The following is a 22290-nucleotide window of genomic DNA, read 5'->3' on the forward strand; positions in this document are numbered from 1 at the left end:
CAGCTGACCCAAACTGGCCAAAGGAATCTTGCATACCATGGAACATCATGCCAAATATATAAACTGAGGGAGTTGACCAGGAGGGGATGATTGCTGCTCAGAGACAGGCTGGACATTGATCAGTGGGTGGTGAGCAATTGTATTGTGCATGACTTATTTCTCTTGAGTTTTATTCCTCTCTCTCCTTTTCATTAGTTATTATTATCATCATTATTATTGTATTTTATTTTGTTTCAATTATTAAACTGTTCTGATTCTCCTTCCCACAGAGGGTATGGGGAGAAGTGAGTGAGCAACTGCATGGTACTCAGTTGCTGGTTGGGGTTAAACCAGGACAACATTAAAAAGTATAAAATATCCCAATAACACAGATAAATATCCACTATACTAATGTGATGAGCAATTGTTCTGTATAACAAACAAAAGTATTAAACAATATGTCTTATAATCTCTAGTACAAAAAAACCCCAACCAAATCCTGAGTAACTTCCAAGTATCAAGTATTAAAATTCAAATACTATTTCTGATTCATATTTAATCAGGTTGCAGGGAGTGCCAGAGCCTGGCACTGGTATTAGATGGCAGTACAGACAACAGTTCTCTGAGGTGCAACGAGGTGGATGATCTGCTCAGCCTGGTGGCAGAGGTGAGAGCAGAAGTAGAAAGGCTAAGAAGTATTAGGGACTCTGAGGAGGAGACTGACTGGTGGAGCTGTACTCTATATCATCCCTTAGACAAATGCACATGCTGTGCACATCACAAGAAGCAACGGATCCCCTGCTTTCTCACCATCAGGCAGGAGAGGACCTTAGGGACGGAGGGTAATGGAAACAGGTTTCTGCTTCAGGCAGCAGGCGAATCCCCTCCTGACCTACCTCATCTTCCCAGGTGCCCTTATACAATAGGTATGAGACTCTGGAACTTGAGGGTCAGGGAAATGAGAATGTGGATGAAGGTCCATCCAGGCTGGAGGGGTAGCCTAAGGCAGGGCAGTCTACCCCTGCATGGCAATCACTTCAGTTAAGAAAAAAAGAAGGGTAGTTGTCATTGGTGACTCCCTTATGAGAGGAACAGAGGACCCGATATGCTAACTGGACCCAACCCATAGGGGCCCAAGTAAGGGACATAACCAAGAAATTTCCCATCCTGGTATGGCCCACTACTGGTTTTCCAGGTAGGCAGCAACAAAGTCCCAACAAGAAGTCTGCGGACAATCAAGAGGGACCTTAGGGTCTCGGGATGATTGGTTGAGGGATCTGAAACACAAGTAGTGTTCTCTTCTGTCCTGTCAGTTGCAAGGAAGGATGGGGAAAGAAACAGGAAGATCGTACAGATGAATACCTGGCTTTGAGACTGGTGTTACCAGCAGAATTTTGGGGGTTTTAATTATGGGTTGGTTTACATGACACAGAGCCTGATGGCAACACATGGGGTCTCAAAGGGGAAAAAGGATCTTGTCTCAGGAGTTAGCAGGGCTCCTAGACAGCTTTAAACTAGATTGGAAAGGGGACAGGGATAAAGCCAGGCTTCACAGAGATGAACCTGAGGGTGGCACACCACTGCTTGAAGGATGGTGTGCTAGCAAGGTCCTTTGGTCTACCATATCAGTGGAGGTAGGGGATGAAGATCCATACAGCAGCAAGGATGCAGGGGTTATTGATGTTAGAAATCCCATAAGTACCTGAGAATGGTCACACAGGAATTAGGCCTTTTCCCTGCAAAAAGGCAGCAGGGTCATTAGCCCAACTGAAGTCCATCTACACCAATGCACACAGCATGGGCAACAAAGAGGAGGAAATGGAAGTCATTGTGCAGATGGAAAACTATGACATTGTTGCTATCATGGAAACATGGTGGGATGACGCACAACTGAAATGCTGCAATGAGTGGTTAAAAACTCTCCAGAAGGGATATGCAAGGAAGAAGGGACAGTGGGGTAGCCCTGTATGTTAGGGAGTGTTTTGACTGTCTAGAGCTTAATGACGGAGATGAAAGGGTTGAGTGTTTATGGGTAAGAATCAGGGAGAAGGCCAACAAGGCAGATCTCCTGATGGGAGTTTGTTATAGATGACCCAACCAGGATGAAGAGGCAGATTAAATATTCTATAAACAGCTGGGAGAAGTCTCACCATCGTTAGCCTTTGTTCTCATGAGGAACCTCAATTTACCAGATGTCTGATGGAAATACAGCACAGCAGAGAGAAAACAGTCCAGGAGGTTCCTGGAGTGGGTGGAAGAGACCTTCCTGACACAGTTGGTGAGCAAGCCAACCAGGGGAGGTGCCCAGCTGGACCTGCTGTTTGTGAACAGAGAAGGACTGGTGGGTGATGTGATGGTGGAGTCCATCTTGGGCACAGAGATCACAAAATGACAGTTTTTGATTCTCAGAGAAGTAAGGAGGGGGGTCAGCAAAACTGCCACCTTGGACTTTAGAAGGCAGACTTTGGTCTGTTTAGGAAACTGGTTGAGAGAGACCCTTGGAATGCAGTCCTGAAAGGCAAAGGAGTCCAGGAAGGCTGGAACATGCTTTAAGAAGGAAATGTTAAAGTTACAGGAACAGGTCACCCCCACGCGCCAAAAGACAAGCCAGCAGGGAAGAAGACCAGCCTGGCTGAACAGACAGTTTTGACTGGAAATCAGGAAAAAAGAGAGTTTACCACCTCTGGATAAAGGGGCAGGTAACTCAGGAGGACTATAAGGATGTCATGAGGTCATGCAGGGAGAAAATTAGAAGGGCCAAAGCCCAGTTATAACTTAACATGGCCACTGATGTAAAAGACAACAAAAAGTGTTTCTACAAATGCATCAGCAACAAAAGGAGGGCCAAGGAGAATCTCCATCCTTTATTGGATGCCGGGGGAAACAGTGACAAAGGATGAGGAAAAGGCTGAGGTACTTAATGTCTTCTTTGCCTCAGCCTTCAATAACAAGACCAGTAGTTCTCAGGGTACCCTAGCCCTCTTAGCTGGAAGACAGAGACGGAGCAGAATGAAGCCTCCATAATTCAGGAGGGAATGGTCAGCAACCTTCTATGCCACTTAGACCTGCACAAGCCCATGGGGTCTGATGGGATTCACCCAAGAGTACTCAGGGAGTTGGCAGAACTCACCAAGTCCCTTTCGATCACTTTCCAGCAGTCCTGGGTTACTGGGGAGGTCCCAGTTGACTGGAGGTTAGAAAATGTGATGTACATCTACAAGAAAGGTTGGAAGGAGGATCCAAGGAACTACAGGCCTGTCAGTCTGACCTCAGTGCCAGGGAAGGTCATGAACAGATCATTTTGAGTGCCATCAGGCAGCACATATCAGGTCCAGTCAGCATGGGTTTATGAAAGGCAGGTCCTGCTTGACCAACTTGATCTCCTTCTATGACAAAGTGACCTGCTTAGTGGATGAGGGAAAGACTGTGGATGTGGTCTACCTAGACTTTAATAAAGCCTTTAACATCGTTTCCCACAGCATTCTCCTGGAGAAACTGATTTTCCATGGTGTGGATGGGTATACTCTTCACTGAGTAAAAAACTGGCTGGATGGCTGGGCCCAGAGAGTGGTGGTGAAGGGAGTTACATCCAGCTGGTGGCCGGTCATGAGTGGTGTTCCCCAGGGCTCAGTATCGGGGCCAGACCTGTTTAATTTCTTTATCAATGATCTGGAAAAGTAGATCGAGTTCACCCTAAGCAAGTTTACAGAATCACAGAATATGCTGAGTTGGAAGGGACCCACAAGGATCATCGAGTCCAACTCCTAGCCCTGCACAGGACCATCCCCAAGAGTCACACCATGTGCCTGAGACCATGCACCAGAGTATTGTCCAAATGCTTCTTGAACTCTGTCAGGCTTGGCGCTGTGACCACTTCCCTGGGGACCCTGTTCAGTCAGTGCCCATCCACCCTCTGGGTGAAGAACCTCTTTCTAATATACAACCTAAACCTCCCCTGACACAACTTCAGGCCATTCCCTCAGATCCTGTCACTGGTCACCACAGAGATCAGTGCCTGTCCCTCCTCTTCCCCTCACGAGGAAGTTGTAGACTGCAATGAGGTCTCCCCTCAGTCTCCTCTTCTCCAGGCTGAATAGACCAAGTGACCTCAGCCACTCCTCATACAGTTTCCCCTCAAGGCCCTTCACCTTGATGGGTCTTGGTCAATTGTATGAGATTCAATAAGGCAAAGTGTCAGATCCTGCACTTGGGTCACAATAACACCATGCAACGCTACAGACTTGGAGAAGAGCAGCTGGAAAGCTGCTCAGTGGAAAAGGGTGCTGTTTGAAAGCTGGTTGAACATGAGCCAGCAGTGTGCCCAGGTGGTCAAGAAAGCCAGTGGCATTCTGGCTTTTATCAGAAATAGTGTGACCAGCAGGACTAGGGAAGTGATCATTCCCCTGTGCTCAGCACTGGTGAGGCCACATGATAAAAGCTTGTGTTTAGGTTCTGGGCCCCTCACTACAAGAAAGACATTGAAGTGCTGGAGTGAGTCCAGAGAAGGGCAACAAAGCTGGAAGGGGCTGGAGCATAAGTCTTGTGAGGAGCAGCTGAAGGAACTGGGGTTGTTTAGCCTGGAGAAAAAGAAGCTCAAGGGGGTCCTTATCTCTCTCTACAACTACCTGAAAGGAGGTCGTAGTGAGGTGGGTGTCAGTCTCTTCTCCCAGGTAACAAGTGACAAGATGAGAAGAAATGGCCTCAAGTTGTACCAGAGGAGGTTTAGATTAGATATTTGGAAAAATTTCTTCACAGAAAGGGTTGTAAAGCATTGAAGCCGACTGCCCAGGGAAGTGGTAGAGTCACCATCCCTGAAAGTGTTCAGAAAACATATGGATATGGTACTTGAGGACATGGTTTATTGATGAACATGGTGGTGGTGCTGGGTTGACGGTTGGACTTGATCTTAAAGGTCTTTTCCAACCTTAATGATTCTATGATTCTATAAATGTAGCAGGAAAATTCATGTTGTAACTTTTTTTGTTGTTATAAACGTCATCAGATCATATCTGAGTATACATGTTTTTTTGAAAAGAATCCAGATGCATGTCTGGAGTGTAAAAAATGCTCACCATATATATTTCTCATTTCTTTTGATGCCTTTGGATTTTTAGGATTTTTAGCTTTTTGTAGGTTTTAAAGTAGCTGTGTAGTAAATGTAGATTTTTAGTATAATTATATAGTCTGTCACTTTAGAATTGTAGTTTACACTTTCCCAACCCTATTACTCTATTTCATATCAAATTTTCTAAATTCTTTAAGTTTGTTTAGACTCCTTTCAAGGCAGGCCTTCATTCTGTTTAACATACACACCCCAGGCCTGAACAACAAGATACCATCATAGTCAAAGCAACCTTCGATCCCAGAACCTTGGAGAAGCTCCAAAAGACAGTAGGTGCCATGAAGAAGAGGAAAAATGAGGAAGGACAGGGGTCTTAGGACCTCCATCTCAATTTCCGGGGAGGTGTGCCAGGGGGGCAGATCTGGGGACGGGTGGTTCTTGGATCGGACCATAAATTGTGGAACCCCTGGACACGGGTGGTGCATGCGCCATGTATACTCCTTGCATGAGAAGGCCTTCAGTAAAGGACTGCTCCTTATCTCTATACTAAATTTGCCTGGAGTCTTTTTTGGCTCTTGATCTTAAGGTAACAGTTTCTTTCTCTTATACCTGAGTATTTATGCAAAAATCAAACAAGGAGAAGGGAAGTTTCTACCTTACTGTAAATAGGCCAGTAGAGTTTGGGTACATGAAAACCTTCAAGTGTAACTGTAACTGAGGTTGAATTATTAGAATTACCAGCACATCAGTAGCAGAATTCTCAGTTACATTTAATCAAAACAACATAAAATACTTACTAGAATATTATTATCTAAACTGAGGTCTTCTGGATGGAAATTCACAAAAAGAAACCAAGGGAGAAAAGCATCTGAGCTTTTATGCTATGCAATCATTAATTGACAGCAAAATGTTAAAATAATACAGAGAAATAAAAATCCTTTTCCGAGGTGCCAGGCATCTCACTCTCCTATTGATTTTAATGGGAATGATTTTTATATGAGCTGAAACTTAGCAATCATTTGAATCATGCTTCACTCAGCCTGATGAATAACCACAGATTTGAAAATTGCAATCTTGCATCTACAGGTCCCTATCTTAGTATCCAGTGCATTCACCTACCCTTTCATTGGGGGCTCACCTCCCAACTTCTCTTATTCAAAGCTATCCTTCCCCATTTTAGTTTGCAGAAATAAGTGCACTGTTAAAACAGCATTTCATAATTCCATGACAGTATAAGCAAAAAAGTACTACTTAAGCACAGTTGTTAAAAGGTAAGGCACAGGTACATGCCCAAGAATATAATTTAATCCCCATTACTTTCTGAGCGAGTACCTCTCAAGCAGGAAAGTAAATTCCAGAACACAGAAAACAGAAGAGGGGAATAATAAGTAACTTACCTTTTTAAACATAACTAATGAAATAACAGCAGATGCTGTGAAAAGTGAAGTTATGATTATCATCATAATGCCAACAGGGATACTCTTATTAAGACCAGTAAGAGATGAAATCCACCCACTGAAGAAAAAAGAAAAGACAAACTTGACTAGCACAGCACATGAACCATTCAACCACAGGTATCCACATCAAGGGAAGTTTTACAATATCCTGGTTCTGATCAACTGAATATTTTTGAAGAAAAACTAATGAAAATTATACATGAGCATATTTCTGTTCTATAATAAGCTTTTATAGCTTAGTTGCAATTTTCCCAACACATGCAATGAAACTATAAGGAAAATTTTAGCAAAGATGATTATTCTTGAGGAGAGCTGTGAAGAAATTAAGAAAGACAGTAGAGAGTTGCTCATCAACTTCTTGGGTTTTTTTTGTCATACTGTCATTTCAGAATAATTTAAGGCTACATAACTTTGTGGAAGAGAAAATTTCCCTAAAAAGATAGCGTCTAACTTCTTCAAAAAGAAAAGAAAAAATATGGCACACACACAGAGCTTCTGTGGGAAAATTAATTTCATTGTATCCACACAGTGATGCTTCCTCAATTGGGGTTAATATATTTTTTTTAAGTAGATAGTGTCAGATTAAGAGAACAGATTGCTATATCAGTATCTACTTCAAATATTTCCCCATTCTTCAAATTTGAAACATCAACATAAACTTGAATTCACAAAAATCAGGTTGCCTTAGGAAAAATAACACATTAAGACAGAAAAGATTCTTTCACCAAAAAGAGTAAAAAATTTCTGTAAACCCAAACAACCATAAAACTTTCTTCTACTTGTTTCAAATTGCTTTGATATTCCCTATGTTCAACTGGACTCTACCACAGAACTCCAAAATCAAAACTGCAATTAGCATCTGATGATGATCTGCTACTTTTCATACCCCTTACCCAAGTATCCTTAAAAGCACACACCCCATACTTGGAGAGTTGGTCCTCTAAAATCACTTTTTTACTTTGTTCATGTCAATCGAGGTATCTATGAAAAAGCAAAATAGTGGCTTTGAGAGCAAAAATAATAAAGCAGGATTTTTTCTTACACTCCAGTTCTAAAGTAATGATGTTTTTTCTGCCTTATGTACATTTGGAGGTCAGCAGAAAACCAGTGATACACAGAAATGTCATTACCCAGGTACATTATTGCCAGTCATAGCTCTCCATGCTATCAGCTGACTACTACAACCATGTTTTTTGTTAATTCAAGTTTGTTGTTTTGTTTTTCTTCCAAGAAGGGTGAGCGATTCCCAATAGCTTTTCCTTGTAAAATCTTAATATTAGACCTTGAAGCTTCAAATAAAACTATACCTATATAAAAGCTTCAATTAAAAGCTTAAATATTTATAACCATCAAAATGAAAAATCAACTATTACAGAATAAGAAGCTGACTCAGACAAATGAGTTTTTCAAATAATATCAAAGATATAACACTATATTAACTCAAATACATTATTGCTTCATTCTTCAAATTTTAGCAATAAATTTCATCAGTATATTAATATAATTAGAAATAACAAACGATACAAAATAATATTCAAAGAGTAAAATATTACAGCCTAAGTTATTCTCATTTTCTCCAAGTTTTGTTTATTTATTTATCCTAAATATAGAGCAAATTACTTCTCCATACACCACTAAAAGAGGAGAGGTAATATATAAAAGAGTAGTTCAAAGTGGTTGTGCTCGTTTTGGCTGGGGTAGAGTTAGCTTTCATCACAGTGGCTGGTATGGGGTTGTGTTTTGGATTTTTGCTGAACACAGAGTTGATAATACAGAGCTGTTTTTGCTATTGCTGAGCAGGGCTTACACACAGCCAAGGCCTTTTCTGCTTCTCATAACTGCCATGCTGGCAAGGAAGCTGGGGGTGTGTGGGAGGTTGGAAGGAGACACAGCCAGGACAGGTGATCCCAACTGACCAAAGGGATATTCTAGACCATGTGACATCATGCTCAGTATATAAAGTGGGGGGAAGAAGGAGGAAAGGAGGAATGTTTGGAGTGATGGCATTTGTCTTCCCAAGTAACTGTCACATGTGATGGGGCCCTACTCTCCTGGAGATGGCTGAACACCTGCCTGCCCATGGGAAGCAATGAATACATTCCTTGTTTTGCTTTGCTTGTGTGTGTGGCTTTTGCTTTCCCTATTAAACTGTCTTTATCTCAACCCATGAATTTTCCAGCTTTTACCCTTCCGATTCTCTCTCCCATCCCCCTGGTGGGGGAGTGAGCAAGTGGTTGTGTGGAGCTTGGTGGTGGCTGGCTGGGGTGAAACCACGATAGTGGCTTACACTGAAAGAAAATTTTGACTAACCTAATAACAGAAGTATCTCACACTCTTGGGATATGTTTCACATACTTTTTCTTGTTAAGAGCACTCCAAAAATGCTTTTTTGAGTGCTAAATGTAAGAATTCCAGTGAACACAAGATTATTTTTTCTTTTAAAAACACAGACTGGTTTGTAGTTTCTATATCAAATATGAGCGTTTGTCTTACAGACAGTACAATACTACAGAAAGCAGAATACTCACCAGTTTCCCCATCTTTGAAATCCTGCAGCTTGAAGTATATGTACAGCAAACTGACAGATATATACAAAGAAGAACACAAAGAACCTGAATGAACTGTCACTCCTGAAAGAGGGGGGGGGGAAATTAATGCAGCCAGGAAATTTATTACTTTTTACATATATTGTAGTACCAACCTAAATTTTTTTTCTGCATTAACTAGAGGAAAAGTGCTTTTATATTTTATTGATGGTGACTTGAAATATCAGCAATTCTGTGGGTTTGTAGAGTGTTTATTTATAAGAACTGCTGCTACTTCTTTAATATAGTACTTTTGCCACTTGCACCTCTAACAGAGGCAAGACTAAAAAACAGCCAGATACTATTTCTTAGTGTTCCGTTCAGCACACAGCAGGGCCTCTTAGACTAAACATACAACTTTTGCTACAATGCATTAAGAACAAAAATCTGGTCCACTTTCAGACTGAAGTTCACAGTGCTGGCATGATGAGAAGAAAATATTTTACTTGTAAGAGACAATAAAATCTAATATGGAATTACTGAAACACAATTCAGATCAGAATACTGAAGCAGCTGTTGTTTTAAAATAAAATATACAAAATGTTTGCTGTTTAAATTACTAAAATGCTACCCTGACAAAGATGGAAAGCATTAAAAGCCTGTGAAAAAAACCCCAAATATAAACATACAGGCAGAATCTCAAAGACCTCAATGTATTACTATGAAAATTAATGACTGCATGATATACTTTCTACCAAATTTCTAAAGGAATTAAAAATCACTTAAGTCAGTGAACCAGAATTTGCCAGTAATAGCTCTTTCTGCAGAAGGGAATTTGTTAATTTCTATTTATTCAACAAATTCAGTTCAATGACTATTTCAGTTGAACAAATGATTGAAAGTTGAATATGCAAGTAGTAGTTTTCCTTTTCCAAACAATAAATATTCACTAAGAAATGCTAAGGAAATCTAAAACCCTGAAAGATCACATGACACTGAACTCCACCAAATCAGGAATAATTATTTCATATAAAAGAACACTACTAAGAGAGAATATGTAGGATTTATGATGAAAATGAAATGCTATCAATTAAAAATACTGGTGACTCTCTGCTAAATACAGCAGGATAATCACCTCTCTTGACTGGCTGGTTCTACTGTGTTTGATGCACCCCAGAATGCAGTTTGCCTTCTTGGCTGCAAGGGCTCACTGCTGACTCCTATTGAGCCTGGTGTCGACCAGCATCCCCACATCCCTTTCTGCAGGGTTGCTCTCCAGCCACTCCTCTCACAATTTATACTTGTGTCCAGCATTACTCTGTCCCAGGTGCAGGATCTGGCAATTGGACTTGTTAAATTTTATGCCACCAATGGTTGCCTGGTGCTCCAACCTATCTAGATCCCTCTGCAAGGTCTATTGTCCCTTGAGAGAGTCAACAGCACATCCCAGTTTAGTATCATCAGCAAACTTGCTAATGGTGCATTCAACTCCTGCATCCAGATCATTGATAAAAATATTGAACAGGACTGGCCCCAGAATTGAACCCTGAGGAATACTGCTAGTGAATAGTCACCTGCCAGATGCAGCCCCATTCACTACAACCCTTTGAGCTCTGCCCTTCAGTCAGCTCTTCACCCAGTACACCATGAACTTGCTCATCTTGCAGTTGGACAACTTGTCCAGAAGGATGCTGTTTGGGACAGTATCAAAAGTCTCACTAAAATCCAGAAAAACTACATCCACTGCCTTCCCTTCATCCACTAGGTGATTGACTTTATCGCAGAAAGATATCAAATTAGTTAAACAGGACTTTCTCTTTGTGAACCCATCTTGACTGTGCCTGATGATTGCATTATTCTTTAAATGTCTTTCAACAGTACCCAGTATGACCTCGTCCATAATTTTTCCAGGAATTGAGATTAAACTAACAGATCTGTAGTTCCCTGGGTCTTCCCTCATGCCCTTTTGTAGATTGGAATAACACTGGCTAGCTTCCAGTCAGCAGGGACCTCCCCAGACTCCCAAGATCTTTGGTAGATGATCGAGAGGGGTCCTGCCATAAGATGCAGTAGGTCCTTCAGAACTCTGGGACAAATCTTGTCAGGCCCCATGGACTGATGAACATTCAGCTGATACAGTTGGTCCCTTACAATTTCAGCGTCTACAAATGGAAAGTCACTGTTCCCACACTCATGGTCCTCTGACTCAGTATTTTTAAAGACTGAGACAATAAAAGCATTTTATATCTCTGTTTTTTCTTTATCCCTGTTATTCAAATGACCATCAAGTATTGGTCCAATGTTTTCTTTAGCCCTCCTCTTGCTATTGACATACTTAAAGTCCTTCTTGTCTGACAAAACACTGGTCAGTTTGAATTCTAGCTCAGCTTTGGCATTTCATGTCTTCTCCCTGCATATGTGAACCATGGCTCTGTAATCTTCCTGCTAAGCCTGACCTTTCTTCCAGAGATCATACAATTTCTTTTTCCTCTTGAGTTCCACAAGGAGCTCCCTGTTCAGCCAAGCTGGTCTTCTGCCCCACTTGCTTGGCTTTTGACACACTGGAATTGCCTGCTCCTGCACTTTTAAAATGTGGTTCTTAAAAACTGACCAGCACTTGTGGACTCCTAAGCCCTCAAAATCAGGATACTCTGCTAGGTAGTTCCCTGAATAGCTTAGAACTCTGCTGACCTTTTTTCTCATTACACTGAAAATTTTAAATTCAGCCATGGTCATTGTGGCCAAGACAGTCACCTACCATCACATCTCCCATGAATCCTTCTCTATTCACAAACAAGTCTAGGAGGGCATCTTTAATAGTGGACTCCCTGAGTCCTTGTGTTAAAAAGTAAGCTTTCACAAACTTCAGGAATTTCCCACACTTGTCTGTCACAGCAATATGGTATTCCCAGTTGATGCCAGGGAAGTTGAAATCTCCCATGAGGACAAGGGCCACTGATCCAAAGATTTCTACTGCCTATAGAATAACTCATCAGTGCTATCATCCTGTCTGGGCAATTGGTAGTAGACACCCACTAAGACATTTCCTTTATTTTGTATCCCTCTAATCCTCACCCACATCATCACTAACTGTAAGGGCTGTAAAATCAAACCTCTCCCTTACATACAGTGGAACTCCTCCTCTGCCTCGCCTGTCCTGCCTATCCCTCCTGAACAGCCTGTAGCCCTCCATCCCAGCACTCCAGTCGTGGGACTCATTCCACTAAGTCCCACTAATACCAATGATATCACAGCTCTGGGAACTGATGCTTCAAGTTAATCTTACTTGTTTCTCATACTGCATGCATTGGTATACAAACATTTCAGATGCACTCCTGGACCTTCAGTGCTCTCAGGAGTAAATAGTTTTAAAATATTTTAAAGGATAGTCTATGATAATCCTAACCACTGCCATCGACATTTCAGATACACCAACCAAATTAATGGCAAATGTTCTATTTGTTTCTAATGAAATTATATTGAAGGATTATCTTAATGATAAACAAGCAAATTCTGGAATGTTCATGCATTTCAGCAAAGTGAAGTATTTTTAAAAAATATTTTAAGTCAAGCTGAAGTTCTTACCTGAAAGCTCCATAAAGTGGTCTGTACCAGCAGACAAAAGAACAAGGGGTAAAAAGCAAGAACCAGAGGATACTCAATCCAAAATCAACCCCTCGTGTAGCATCAATGTAAAACCAGGCCAAACATCCAAAGATATTAAGAAACAGTGTCACTGTATGGACTGCAGAAGCATAAGCAAAAGAAAGTCTTAATTATGTTCATATAATAAATTATTACAATTGTTAAGGTAATACCCAAAACGTGCATTTTTAAACAAAACATAAGCATGTTGACAATAAATCCTCTCTCAGCAATACGCTTGTTTTTATAGTTTTCTAAGTTTCAGGTTAAAGCAAACGTTTGCAACTGAAAGTAGTGAACATGAAAATTCAAGTAATATCAGGTGTATAGCAAGGAAAAAAAATCTGTCAAAATATTTTCAAACCTGAAATGAAAATGAGGCTTCTACAGTTGCAATAACTGATACTTATTCTACAGTAATTACTGGATAGATATTTGTACTTTTTTGAACATGCTAGTTAATTATTTTTTCTTACAATCAGGCAAGTAAATTAGTGCAGGACTGTCAGCCTTAATATTACGATACAAAAGGAAAATTAAAAAAACCCCCACCCTTTTAATGAAAGGTCTTTGTCTTACATGTAACAGAGCAAAAAAAATCAGCTAAGTAAAAAGGCTTCTCAGTAAAACAAGATCTGCAAGAAGCTGTTCTAGAACCTTTAATACATATTGAATACTCAAATATTTCTTATAATATTGGTCTTAAAAATCTGCTTTTTTGGTGCTCAGCTTAGCTCAATACTGACATTTTCTCATTGGCAGACCTTGTTAATGGTTAACTACTGAATTTCTACTAAAGAAAATGCATTGGCATTACAACTTCGCAGTTTACTTGAAATATATTTATCTCTTGGAACAAAAAAAGATACAACAGTAGTAAGAAACATTACAACTACTATTTTCATGCTATCTGGCACAAAAGCTAGTTCTGCCAGACTTAAAATTTTAACATGAATTTCTGTCTTTGTTCAGCAACAACCAGGGATTCAGAAGTGATTTCGTTATATCAGAGGACAGTTTCTGTCCTTGTGGACCAGGACAAAATAGAGTATTTATGAATGAGAGTGCATAAGCAGCTCCTTACAGGAATGATTTATTATTTAACTCCACATAAACACTCTAGTTATTCTACTGGAAGTTAAAGTTAACAGAAGAATCATATAATGATTTTGGTTGGAATGGACCTTTAAAGGTCATCTAGTCCAACCCCCCTGCAATGAGCAGGTGTTCCATCCCTCTGATCATTTTCATGGTCCTTCTCTGGACCTGCTCCAACAGGTCCATGTCTTTCCTGAACTGAGGACTCCAGAGCTGGATGCAGTACTCCAGGTGAGAAGAGAGAATAGAAGAGCAGAATCACCTCCCTTGACCAGTTGGCCATGTTTCCTTTGATGCAGCCCAGGATAGGTTTGGTTTTCTGGGCTGCGAGCGCATGTTGCTGGCTCACGTCCAGCTTTTCATCTGCCAATACCCCCAAGTCCTTCTCTGCAGGGCTGCTCTCAATCCCTTTATCCCCCAGTCTGTACTGATATCTGAGATTGCACCAACCCAGGTGCAGGACCTCGCACTTGTGTTGTGGTTTAACGCCAGCTGGCAACCAAGCCCCACACAACCGCTCACTCACTCCTCCACAGTGGGATGGGGAAGAGAATCAGAAGGGTAAAAGCTAGAAAACTCATGGGTTGAGATAAATGCAGTTTAATAGGGAAAGCAAAAGCCATGTGCACAAGCAAAGTAAAACAAGGAATTCATTCACCACTTCCCATCGGCAGGCAGGTGTTTCTCATCTCCAGGAAAGCAGGGCTCCGTCATGCATAATGTTTACTTGGGAAGACAAATACCATAATTCTGAACATTCCCCCTTCCTCCTTCTTCCCCCAGCTTTATATGGCAAGCATGATGCCATACGATATGGAATATCCCTTTGGTCAGTTAGGATCAGCTGTCCCAGTTGTGTCTCCTCCCAACTTCTTGTGCACCTCCACTCTACTCTACTGGTGGGGCTGTACAAGGAATAGAAAAGGCCTTGACACTGTGTGAGCACTGCTCAGCAGTAACAGAAACATCTCTATATAATCAACCCTGTTTTCAGTGCAAATCTAAAACATAGCCTCATACCAGCCATTGTGAAGAAAATTAACTCTACCTCAGCCAAAACCAGCACAACTTTGCCTTGCTGAATGTTGAGGAATACATCTAGCGCAGGCAGCTCCATGTGCAAGCTGTAGTGCAAGCTGCAAATTGCGTGCTAGGTGGGGGGAAATGGTTGGAGTCCCAGGCAACAAGCCATGAACTAGTACTGACCCTTTGCAAGCAGGGAAAACAGACCTGCTATGATCAGCCAGGTGGCTGGTCACCCAGAGACTCTGCAGGAGCCAATGAACAATGAGAAGACCCCAGCCTACATATCACCATTGGATTGGGTGCACAGACTGTAAGACTATAAAAGCTCAGGGATTCCTCCCTGGAGGTACTAGTTCAAGCTGTTATATTGTGGCAGCACAATTAAAACACTTAAAGGAATCAGATGTCTGAGACTGCTACAGGAAATGTAGGGTCAAGCTAGTAAGGGAAACATGTCTGACTGTGTGAGTGTGATGTGTGTAGGGAGTCAAGCAGGGCATGCGTTGGCTCACTGGAACCACTCGCTGTGAAGGGGCTTCAGTCCTAGTAGTTACAAGTCTGAGGTGGTGCAGGTGTAACTCCCAGAGTGGCTCCTGAATGGTCAGATGGGAAAGTTTCCTTAACATTGAACCTCATGAGGTTCCCATGGGCCCACTTCTCGAGTTTGTCCAGGTCCCTTTGCAACATCCTGTCCCCAAGGCATGTCAACCACACCACTCAGTTTGATGTCATCTACAAATGTGCTGAAGGTGCACTTGATTCCACTATGTCATTGATGAAGACATTAAACAGGACTGGTCCCAATACAGACCCCTGAGGGACACCACTGGTCACTGATGTCCATCAGGACTCTGAGCCGTTGACACCTACTCTCTGGATGCAACCATCCAATCAGCTCCTTATCCACTAAATAGTCTACCCTTGAAATCCATCTCTGTCCAATTTAGAGAGAAGGATGTTGTGGGGAACTGTGTTAAAGGTTTTACAGAAGTCCACATAAATAACATCTGTAGCCCTTCCCTTGTCCACTGATGCAGTCACTCCATCATAGAAGGCCACTACGTTTGTCAGGCAGGACTTGCCCTTGGGGAAGCCATCCTGGTTGTCTCGGATCACCTCCCTGTCCTCCATGTGCCTTAGCATAGCTTCTAGGAGGATCTGTTCCATGATCTTCCCAGGCACAGAGGTGAGGTTGACAGGTTGGTAGTTCCCAGGGTCCTCCTTTCAACCCTTTTAAAATATGGGTACAATGTTTCCCTTTTTCCAGTTGCCGGGGACCTCACCTGACTGCCGTGACTTTTCAGATATCACGGATTGGTTTGGCAACTACATCAGCCAATTCCCTCAGGACTCTGGAATGCATCTCATTGGGTTCCATAGACTTATGTACGTTCAGGTTCTTCAGGTGGTCATGAACCTGATCTTTACTTACAGTGGGAGGGACTTTGCTCCCCCAGTCCCCATCCTGGTGTCCACTCATTCGAGAGGTGTAGGAAAAGAGGTTGCCATTGAAGATTGGGTCAAAAGAGTTGTTCAGTAGCTCAGCCTTCTCCTTGTCCATTGTTACCAGTTTGCCAGCCTTGTTCATTGCATTGTACACTTTCTTTGACCTTCCTTTTCTGGCTGACATAGCTGTAGAAGCCCTTCTCATTATTCTTTGCATCCCTTGCTAAGATCAGCTCCAGTTGTGCCTTTGCCTTCCTGACCCCATTCCTACACAACCAGACTGTGTCCCTATACTCTTCACAGGATACCTGTCCTTGCTTTCACTGTCTGTGCATTTCCTTCCCATCCTTTAGTTTGATCAGTAGATCTTGACTCACCCTTGCCAGTCTCTTGCCTTCCTTGCCCGATTTCTCACACTTGGAGATTGAGAGATCTTTTGCTTTACTGAAAGAATGCCTTAAGATCTGCCAGCTCTGTTCTGCTCCCTTGTCCCTGAGGGTAGTTTCCTAGGGGATTCTATTGACTAACTCCTTGAAGAGCTGTAAGCTTGCTTTCCTAAAATTATGGGTCCTAACTTTACTCTTCATCAGACTCGTATCCTTCATGACTGCGAACTCCACCAGTGCATGCATGATCACTGCAGCCCAGGCTGCCTTCCAGCTTGACGTCCCTGATTAGCTCACTTGTGTTGGTGACCAACAGGTCCAGTAACGCATCCCCTCTGGTAGGGTTGTCTATTACCTGGGTCAAGAAGTTATCCTCCATGCATTCCAGGAGTCTCCTGTATTACCTACAGCTTGCCATGCTACTTTGCTAGCAAATGTCAGGGTAGTTGATGTCCCCCAGCAGGACGAGAGCCTGTGAGTGCAATGCCTCCTGTAGCTAGAGCAAGAAGGCTTCATCAATAGGTTCCCTTTGATCAGACAACCTGTAGTAGACACCAACCACAAGGTTCCCTTTGTTGCCTCGGTCTCTGATTCTTACCCATAAGCTTTTGACCTGCTTGTGGCTATTCTTCAGAGACAGCTTGACAAAGAGGGCAACCCCTCCACCCCTCCTTCCCCTTCTGAACAGACTGTAGCCATCAGTAGCTGCACTCCAGTCATGGGATTTATCCCACCAAGTTTCAGCAATGACAACTAGGTTGCAGCTTTCTAGCAGCACGGTGCCTTCCAACTCCTGTTTGTTGCCCATGCTGCATGCATTGGTGTAGAGGCACTTCAGCTGGGCTGTCAGCCATGTCACCTTCCTTGAGAAACACCCCTTAATTCCTTTGAGATATTTCATGGGTGTTTCCCTGTTGGCTCTTATTACCTCAGGAGACCCTGGCTCATCTCCATAATGCTTCAAGTGTGCTCCAGTGTACCCAATACATCTTAGAGCAACAGGCTGAGGTTCCTTGCTAGCACCCCATCCCTCAAACCTTGGTGCATTGTCCCATGGCTTGCCATGGGCAAGCCTGATATTATCCCCCTCCCCTTTCATGTCTAGTTTAAAGCTCTGTCAATGAACCCCACTAGCTTGTGAGCAAAGACCCTCTTCCCTATTTGAGAAAGGTGAATGACATTTGACACCAGCAGGCCTGGTGCCATGTAGGCCATCCCATTATCAAAAAAACCAAAATTCTGGTGTTGACACCAGCCACGAAGCCATATATCAATAGCCTGGGCCCATGTTTCTTCCAGTATTGCTGCCTGCAACTGGAAGGATAGAGGAAAAAATAACCTGTGCCCCAGATTTCCTTACCAACCGTCCCAAGGCCCTGAAGTCTCTTGATTGCCCTTGAGCTATGTGTTGCAGATTCATCAGCACCCACGTGGAAGAGAAATAATTGCTAATAGTCTGAGGACCATACCAGGCTAGGAAGTTTCCTAATGATGTCTTTAACCCAAGCTCCAGGGAGGCAGCAGGCCTCCCTAAAAGGAGAGTCTGTCCAGCATATCGGACCCTCTGTTCCCCTCAGAAGGGAGTCACCTACAACTATAACCTGTCTTTTCTCCCTCACGGAGGTGGTTGTGATACAGGGGGTATGCATTTCTGACCTTGGTGTAGATGGACCATCATCCACATCAACTGACTAACCTTCTCCAGATCCAGAGCCTCATCATACCTGTTATATAGAGGCACTTGGGAAGGCAAGGCAGGCAGTTCACCTGCCACCTGAAGTGTAGACTTGCCTTTAAATTACTGCCTTCTGCCTGGTGGGGGGAGGATATAGGATCCCCCAGTCTTGTGTTTTTTCAGGTGAATGTTCCTGTTTCTGTCTCAGGGAGGGCAGAGCACGGTTCTAACAATCTATCTCTTTCTCACACTCCCTGATGCTCCTTAACTTTTCTACTTCCTCTCATAGCTCTGCCACCAGGCTGAGCAGATCATCTATTTGGTCACACCTCACACAGGTGTTCTCACTACTGTCATCAGGTACTAGTGAAAGTCTCTGGCATGTCCTCCAGCCTGAGATGTGGGTGGCTACATGTTTTTGTGGGAGCTGTCTAGACTGCCACATCAGTTCTGGTGAGTGCAGAGGACATAGCTTTCTGCTGTGTGGATACCACAGATAAGTTCCTTCTGGGAGGGTGACGACCACCAAGTGAATGGGCTTTTTGAGCTCTTCCTGTGCACCCTTCCACGCAAACTGTCGCACAAATCGCTGTGCCACACCCTGGTCACTAGCACTCCTTAGGCTGTTTTTTATAGGTGTGGGGGTGGCTGCAGTTGCTTTGGCAATGCCCAGGCCTCACAAGAGCTGTAGGCTCCTGGTGGGTCTCTGCTGTCCTGGCATTTCCCTGCCTCAGGAAACCCCCCTGTACACCAAGATCTGCCTTGGCTCCAGAGCAGCTCACCTCGGCTTTGACTGTGAAGAACTGGCAAGATAATAAATATTCTGAAAAATACTCTTTAAAGATGTTTGCTTCCCCCTTATTTAGTACTTAAATAAGCCCTAAATCAACTTAGTGGAAAAAATCTTAAAGCAAAATGCCCACATCAATGCATAAAGGGCTAAAGGAACTCAAAATACATTTCCCTCAGACAAATCATATTTTCCTTCAACAGTTGCCAGAAACAGAAAGCTTCATACTTTTAAACAAAGAGCATTTAATGTATCTACATCTTAGCACTGCTCCAAGAGGTTAGCAAAGCAACTAATTTTAGAATTTGTATGTGTACGCCTCATAAAGCACAGTAAAAGATATAAATCCAAATTCCTACCTTCTTTTGATGAATGTGAAAAAGCTTAATAAGGGGCAGTCTTACTTTTTCTAGGCAATACTGGAAAACAGGGAGACCCTCTAGAATACTAGAAAAGTCCACATTCTGAAGGAGTTTGAACTTTCCAAAATTATTACTTTTTTTTGTAATTGCAGTTACAATAACAGGACAAGTTTTAAAAGAATACCATCACTGCAGAAGAGGGTTGAAGCAATGTCTCACCCACTACTGATACTTACTAGCACAATAAAACTGGCAACACAGGTCTACTTCACTACTGTCACAGAGAATCCCAGTCATAAAAGCTGAGTATTAACAAGCTAGAGATGAAGACAGGAATTCACTGACAATTCTTCCCTCACTCTACTCACCCTTCTCTCTGCCTGCTGCAAGCCAAACCTCTGCTAAGTGATGTAATAAGCTTTACTGTTGTATGAATACACGTGTTTTCATGTTCAGGGTAATGGTTTAAATACCTTCCACCTGGACAAACTCAAGAAGGGGGTCCATGGGACTCTCATGAGGTTCAACAAGGTCAAGTGCAAGGTGCTGCACCTGGCTGAGAGCAATTCCCATTTATCAACACAGGCTGGGGGATGAAGGGATTGAGAGCAGCCCTGTGGAGGAGGACCTGGGGATGCTGGTGGATGAGAGACTGGACATGAGCTGGCAATGTGTGTTTGCAACCCAGAAAGCCAACCGTATCCTGGACTGCATCAAAAGCAGTGTGGCCAGCAGGTTGAGGGAGGTGATTCTACCCCTCTGCTCTGTTCTCGTGAGACCCCACCTGGAGTACTGCATCCAGTTCTGGGGCCCTGTCAGAGACCGAAATGGTTAATGATTTATGCATTCTAGGAGACTTTTGCAGGCTTTTGACTTTTTCTCGGATGGACAGTTGGGCCTGTCCCTCCCTCCAGTGAAGAGCCCAGCTTGCAGGCTTTTGACTGTTGCATTGTACCTCTGATGGGCAATTGAAGGTGTCAGGCCCTGAAGCGGCAGGACCTCTGATGGCCCATAGGAGCCCATCCCCCCCTCTGCCAGTCTTGAAGGCGGGAACCAGACCAGACAAAAAAGCTCTGCGCAGGCCCAAGGAGAGGTTGGAGGCTCGAGGCATGGCCTGTGACACTGACCATGGATATAATAACTCATAACTTCTTGGAGCGTGGGGGCTTCCCTCCTTCACCCCCAGCAGATCAAGGCCACCACTTCAACTGACAGACATGGAAGCTGCAACTACTAAGTTTCATCGCTGGACCCTGTGGGCGGTGACTATATACATCTGTCCACTCTCAGCTTTTCTTTCCCTTACTCTCCCTTACTCTTATCTTGCCTTTCTCTCCCCTATGCATTTTCTCCCCCCCCCAAAGGTTATCTCTATGCCACATTGTTATATGACAACACCCAAACTGCTAGCATGCCTGTTGATACAGAATTGTTAAAATAAATCTTACCAGTATATGTTTTCAGACACCGATTATTCAGTGTCGTTTCACTCTAATGCACCTCAAGGGAATTATTGATAAAAACCTGGGTTACCCCCCTCCCTTTTTCTGGGGCGGGTTGTAACAGGCCCCCAGCACAGGAAGGACATTAACCTGTTGGATCAAGTCCAGAGGAGGGCCGTGAAGATGATGAGAGGGATAGAACACCTCTTCTATGAGGAAAGACCGAGAGAATTGGGATTGTTCAGCCTGGAAAAAAAAAGGCTCCAAGGAGACCTTATAGCAACCTTCCACTATGTAAAGGGGCCTACAAGAACACTGGAGAATGTAAAGGGGCCTACAAGAACACTGGAGAGGGACTTTTTACAAGGGCATATAGTGACAGGACAGGTAATGGCTTTAAACTGAAGGAGGGTAGATTTAAATTAGATATTAAAAAGAAATTCTTTGCTGTGAGGGTGATGAGGCACTGGAACAGGCTGCCCAGAGAAGTTGTGGATGCCTCATCCCTGGAAGTGTTTAAGGCCAGGTTGGATGGGGCACCTGGTCTAGTGGAAGGTGTCCCTCCCTCTGGCAGGAGGTTGGAACTGGATATCTTTAAGATCCCTTCTAAGTCAAACCATTCTAATATTCCATGATTCTATGAACTTCACTTTTATTAGTGTCATCTTCCTTGTATAGAAGAACCCTACTTACATATACGTTCCCTATCTTAATTAACTACATTTTATCATCCATTAACATTTGGCAGTGAATTGTAGATAAAGATCACAAGTTGCACTGATGCTATTAGGCATCTACATTATCAAGACTATTATTTTTCAGTCCCATTCGGGACCATATGAAAATGGATTTTTGTAATAAGTTTCGTTTCAGTAATGTTTTATTGATGGTATTCTTGGGAAACCAAAGTCCTCACTAGAATATGTGACAAAAGAATGTGCTTCTTTCAGGAACCAGCTGGGTTGTCACCCTGTAATAGAGTGAATCAAGGGAAATGGGATACCTGAAAAATGGAGGGCTTTGAAGACACATGGCAACTGGCAAGTGAGGACAAGGCTGGTGAAATTTGATCGTACACAACCTTGGAGCACATCAGAGTGGTTTCAAATGTAGTTTAGCCTTTTATTCCTTGTCTGCTATGCCCTTTGTGGAGAGGGCAAGACATTTGCAAACACACCTTACAAGTGACACAAGTATTTTTCATCAGAAAAAATATATTCTGAAACAAGCTTAGATCAGCACAGAACACAAGCACATACTATCAAAAACATCAAAGTATTTTTTTAACTCTACACAGTACATTAGGACTTGAGCTAAAATATTGGACGCAGTCCACACTGTCCAATTCTCGATGCTACACATTAAAAATCCCATAATAATATGGAGTAGACCAAGTG

The 22290-nt window shown here is 42.8% G+C and overlaps 1 protein-coding gene across 3 annotated transcripts in view; it reads right to left on the reverse strand.

Moving 5' to 3' along the window:
- The window catches only part of LOC113958937 (secretory carrier-associated membrane protein 1-like), a 78101-nt gene that overhangs the window by 1177 nt on the left and 54634 nt on the right, over window positions 1–22290 (reverse strand). For all 3 annotated transcript variants that reach the window (XM_027667576.1, XM_027667578.1, XM_027667577.1), the window contains 3 exons: window positions 12609–12768; window positions 9027–9128; window positions 6439–6556 (listed from right to left, as the gene is read on the reverse strand). In XM_027667576.1, coding sequence (XP_027523377.1) covers window positions 6439–6556; window positions 9027–9128; window positions 12609–12768 — 380 coding nt within the window. The remainder of the gene's footprint in view (window positions 1–6438; window positions 6557–9026; window positions 9129–12608; window positions 12769–22290) is intronic.

Source organism: Corapipo altera, unplaced genomic scaffold (genome assembly GCF_003945725.1).
Source record: "Corapipo altera isolate COAL_440 unplaced genomic scaffold, ASM394572v1 60972, whole genome shotgun sequence".
In the NCBI taxonomy this organism is placed as follows: Eukaryota; Metazoa; Chordata; class Aves; order Passeriformes; family Pipridae; genus Corapipo; species Corapipo altera.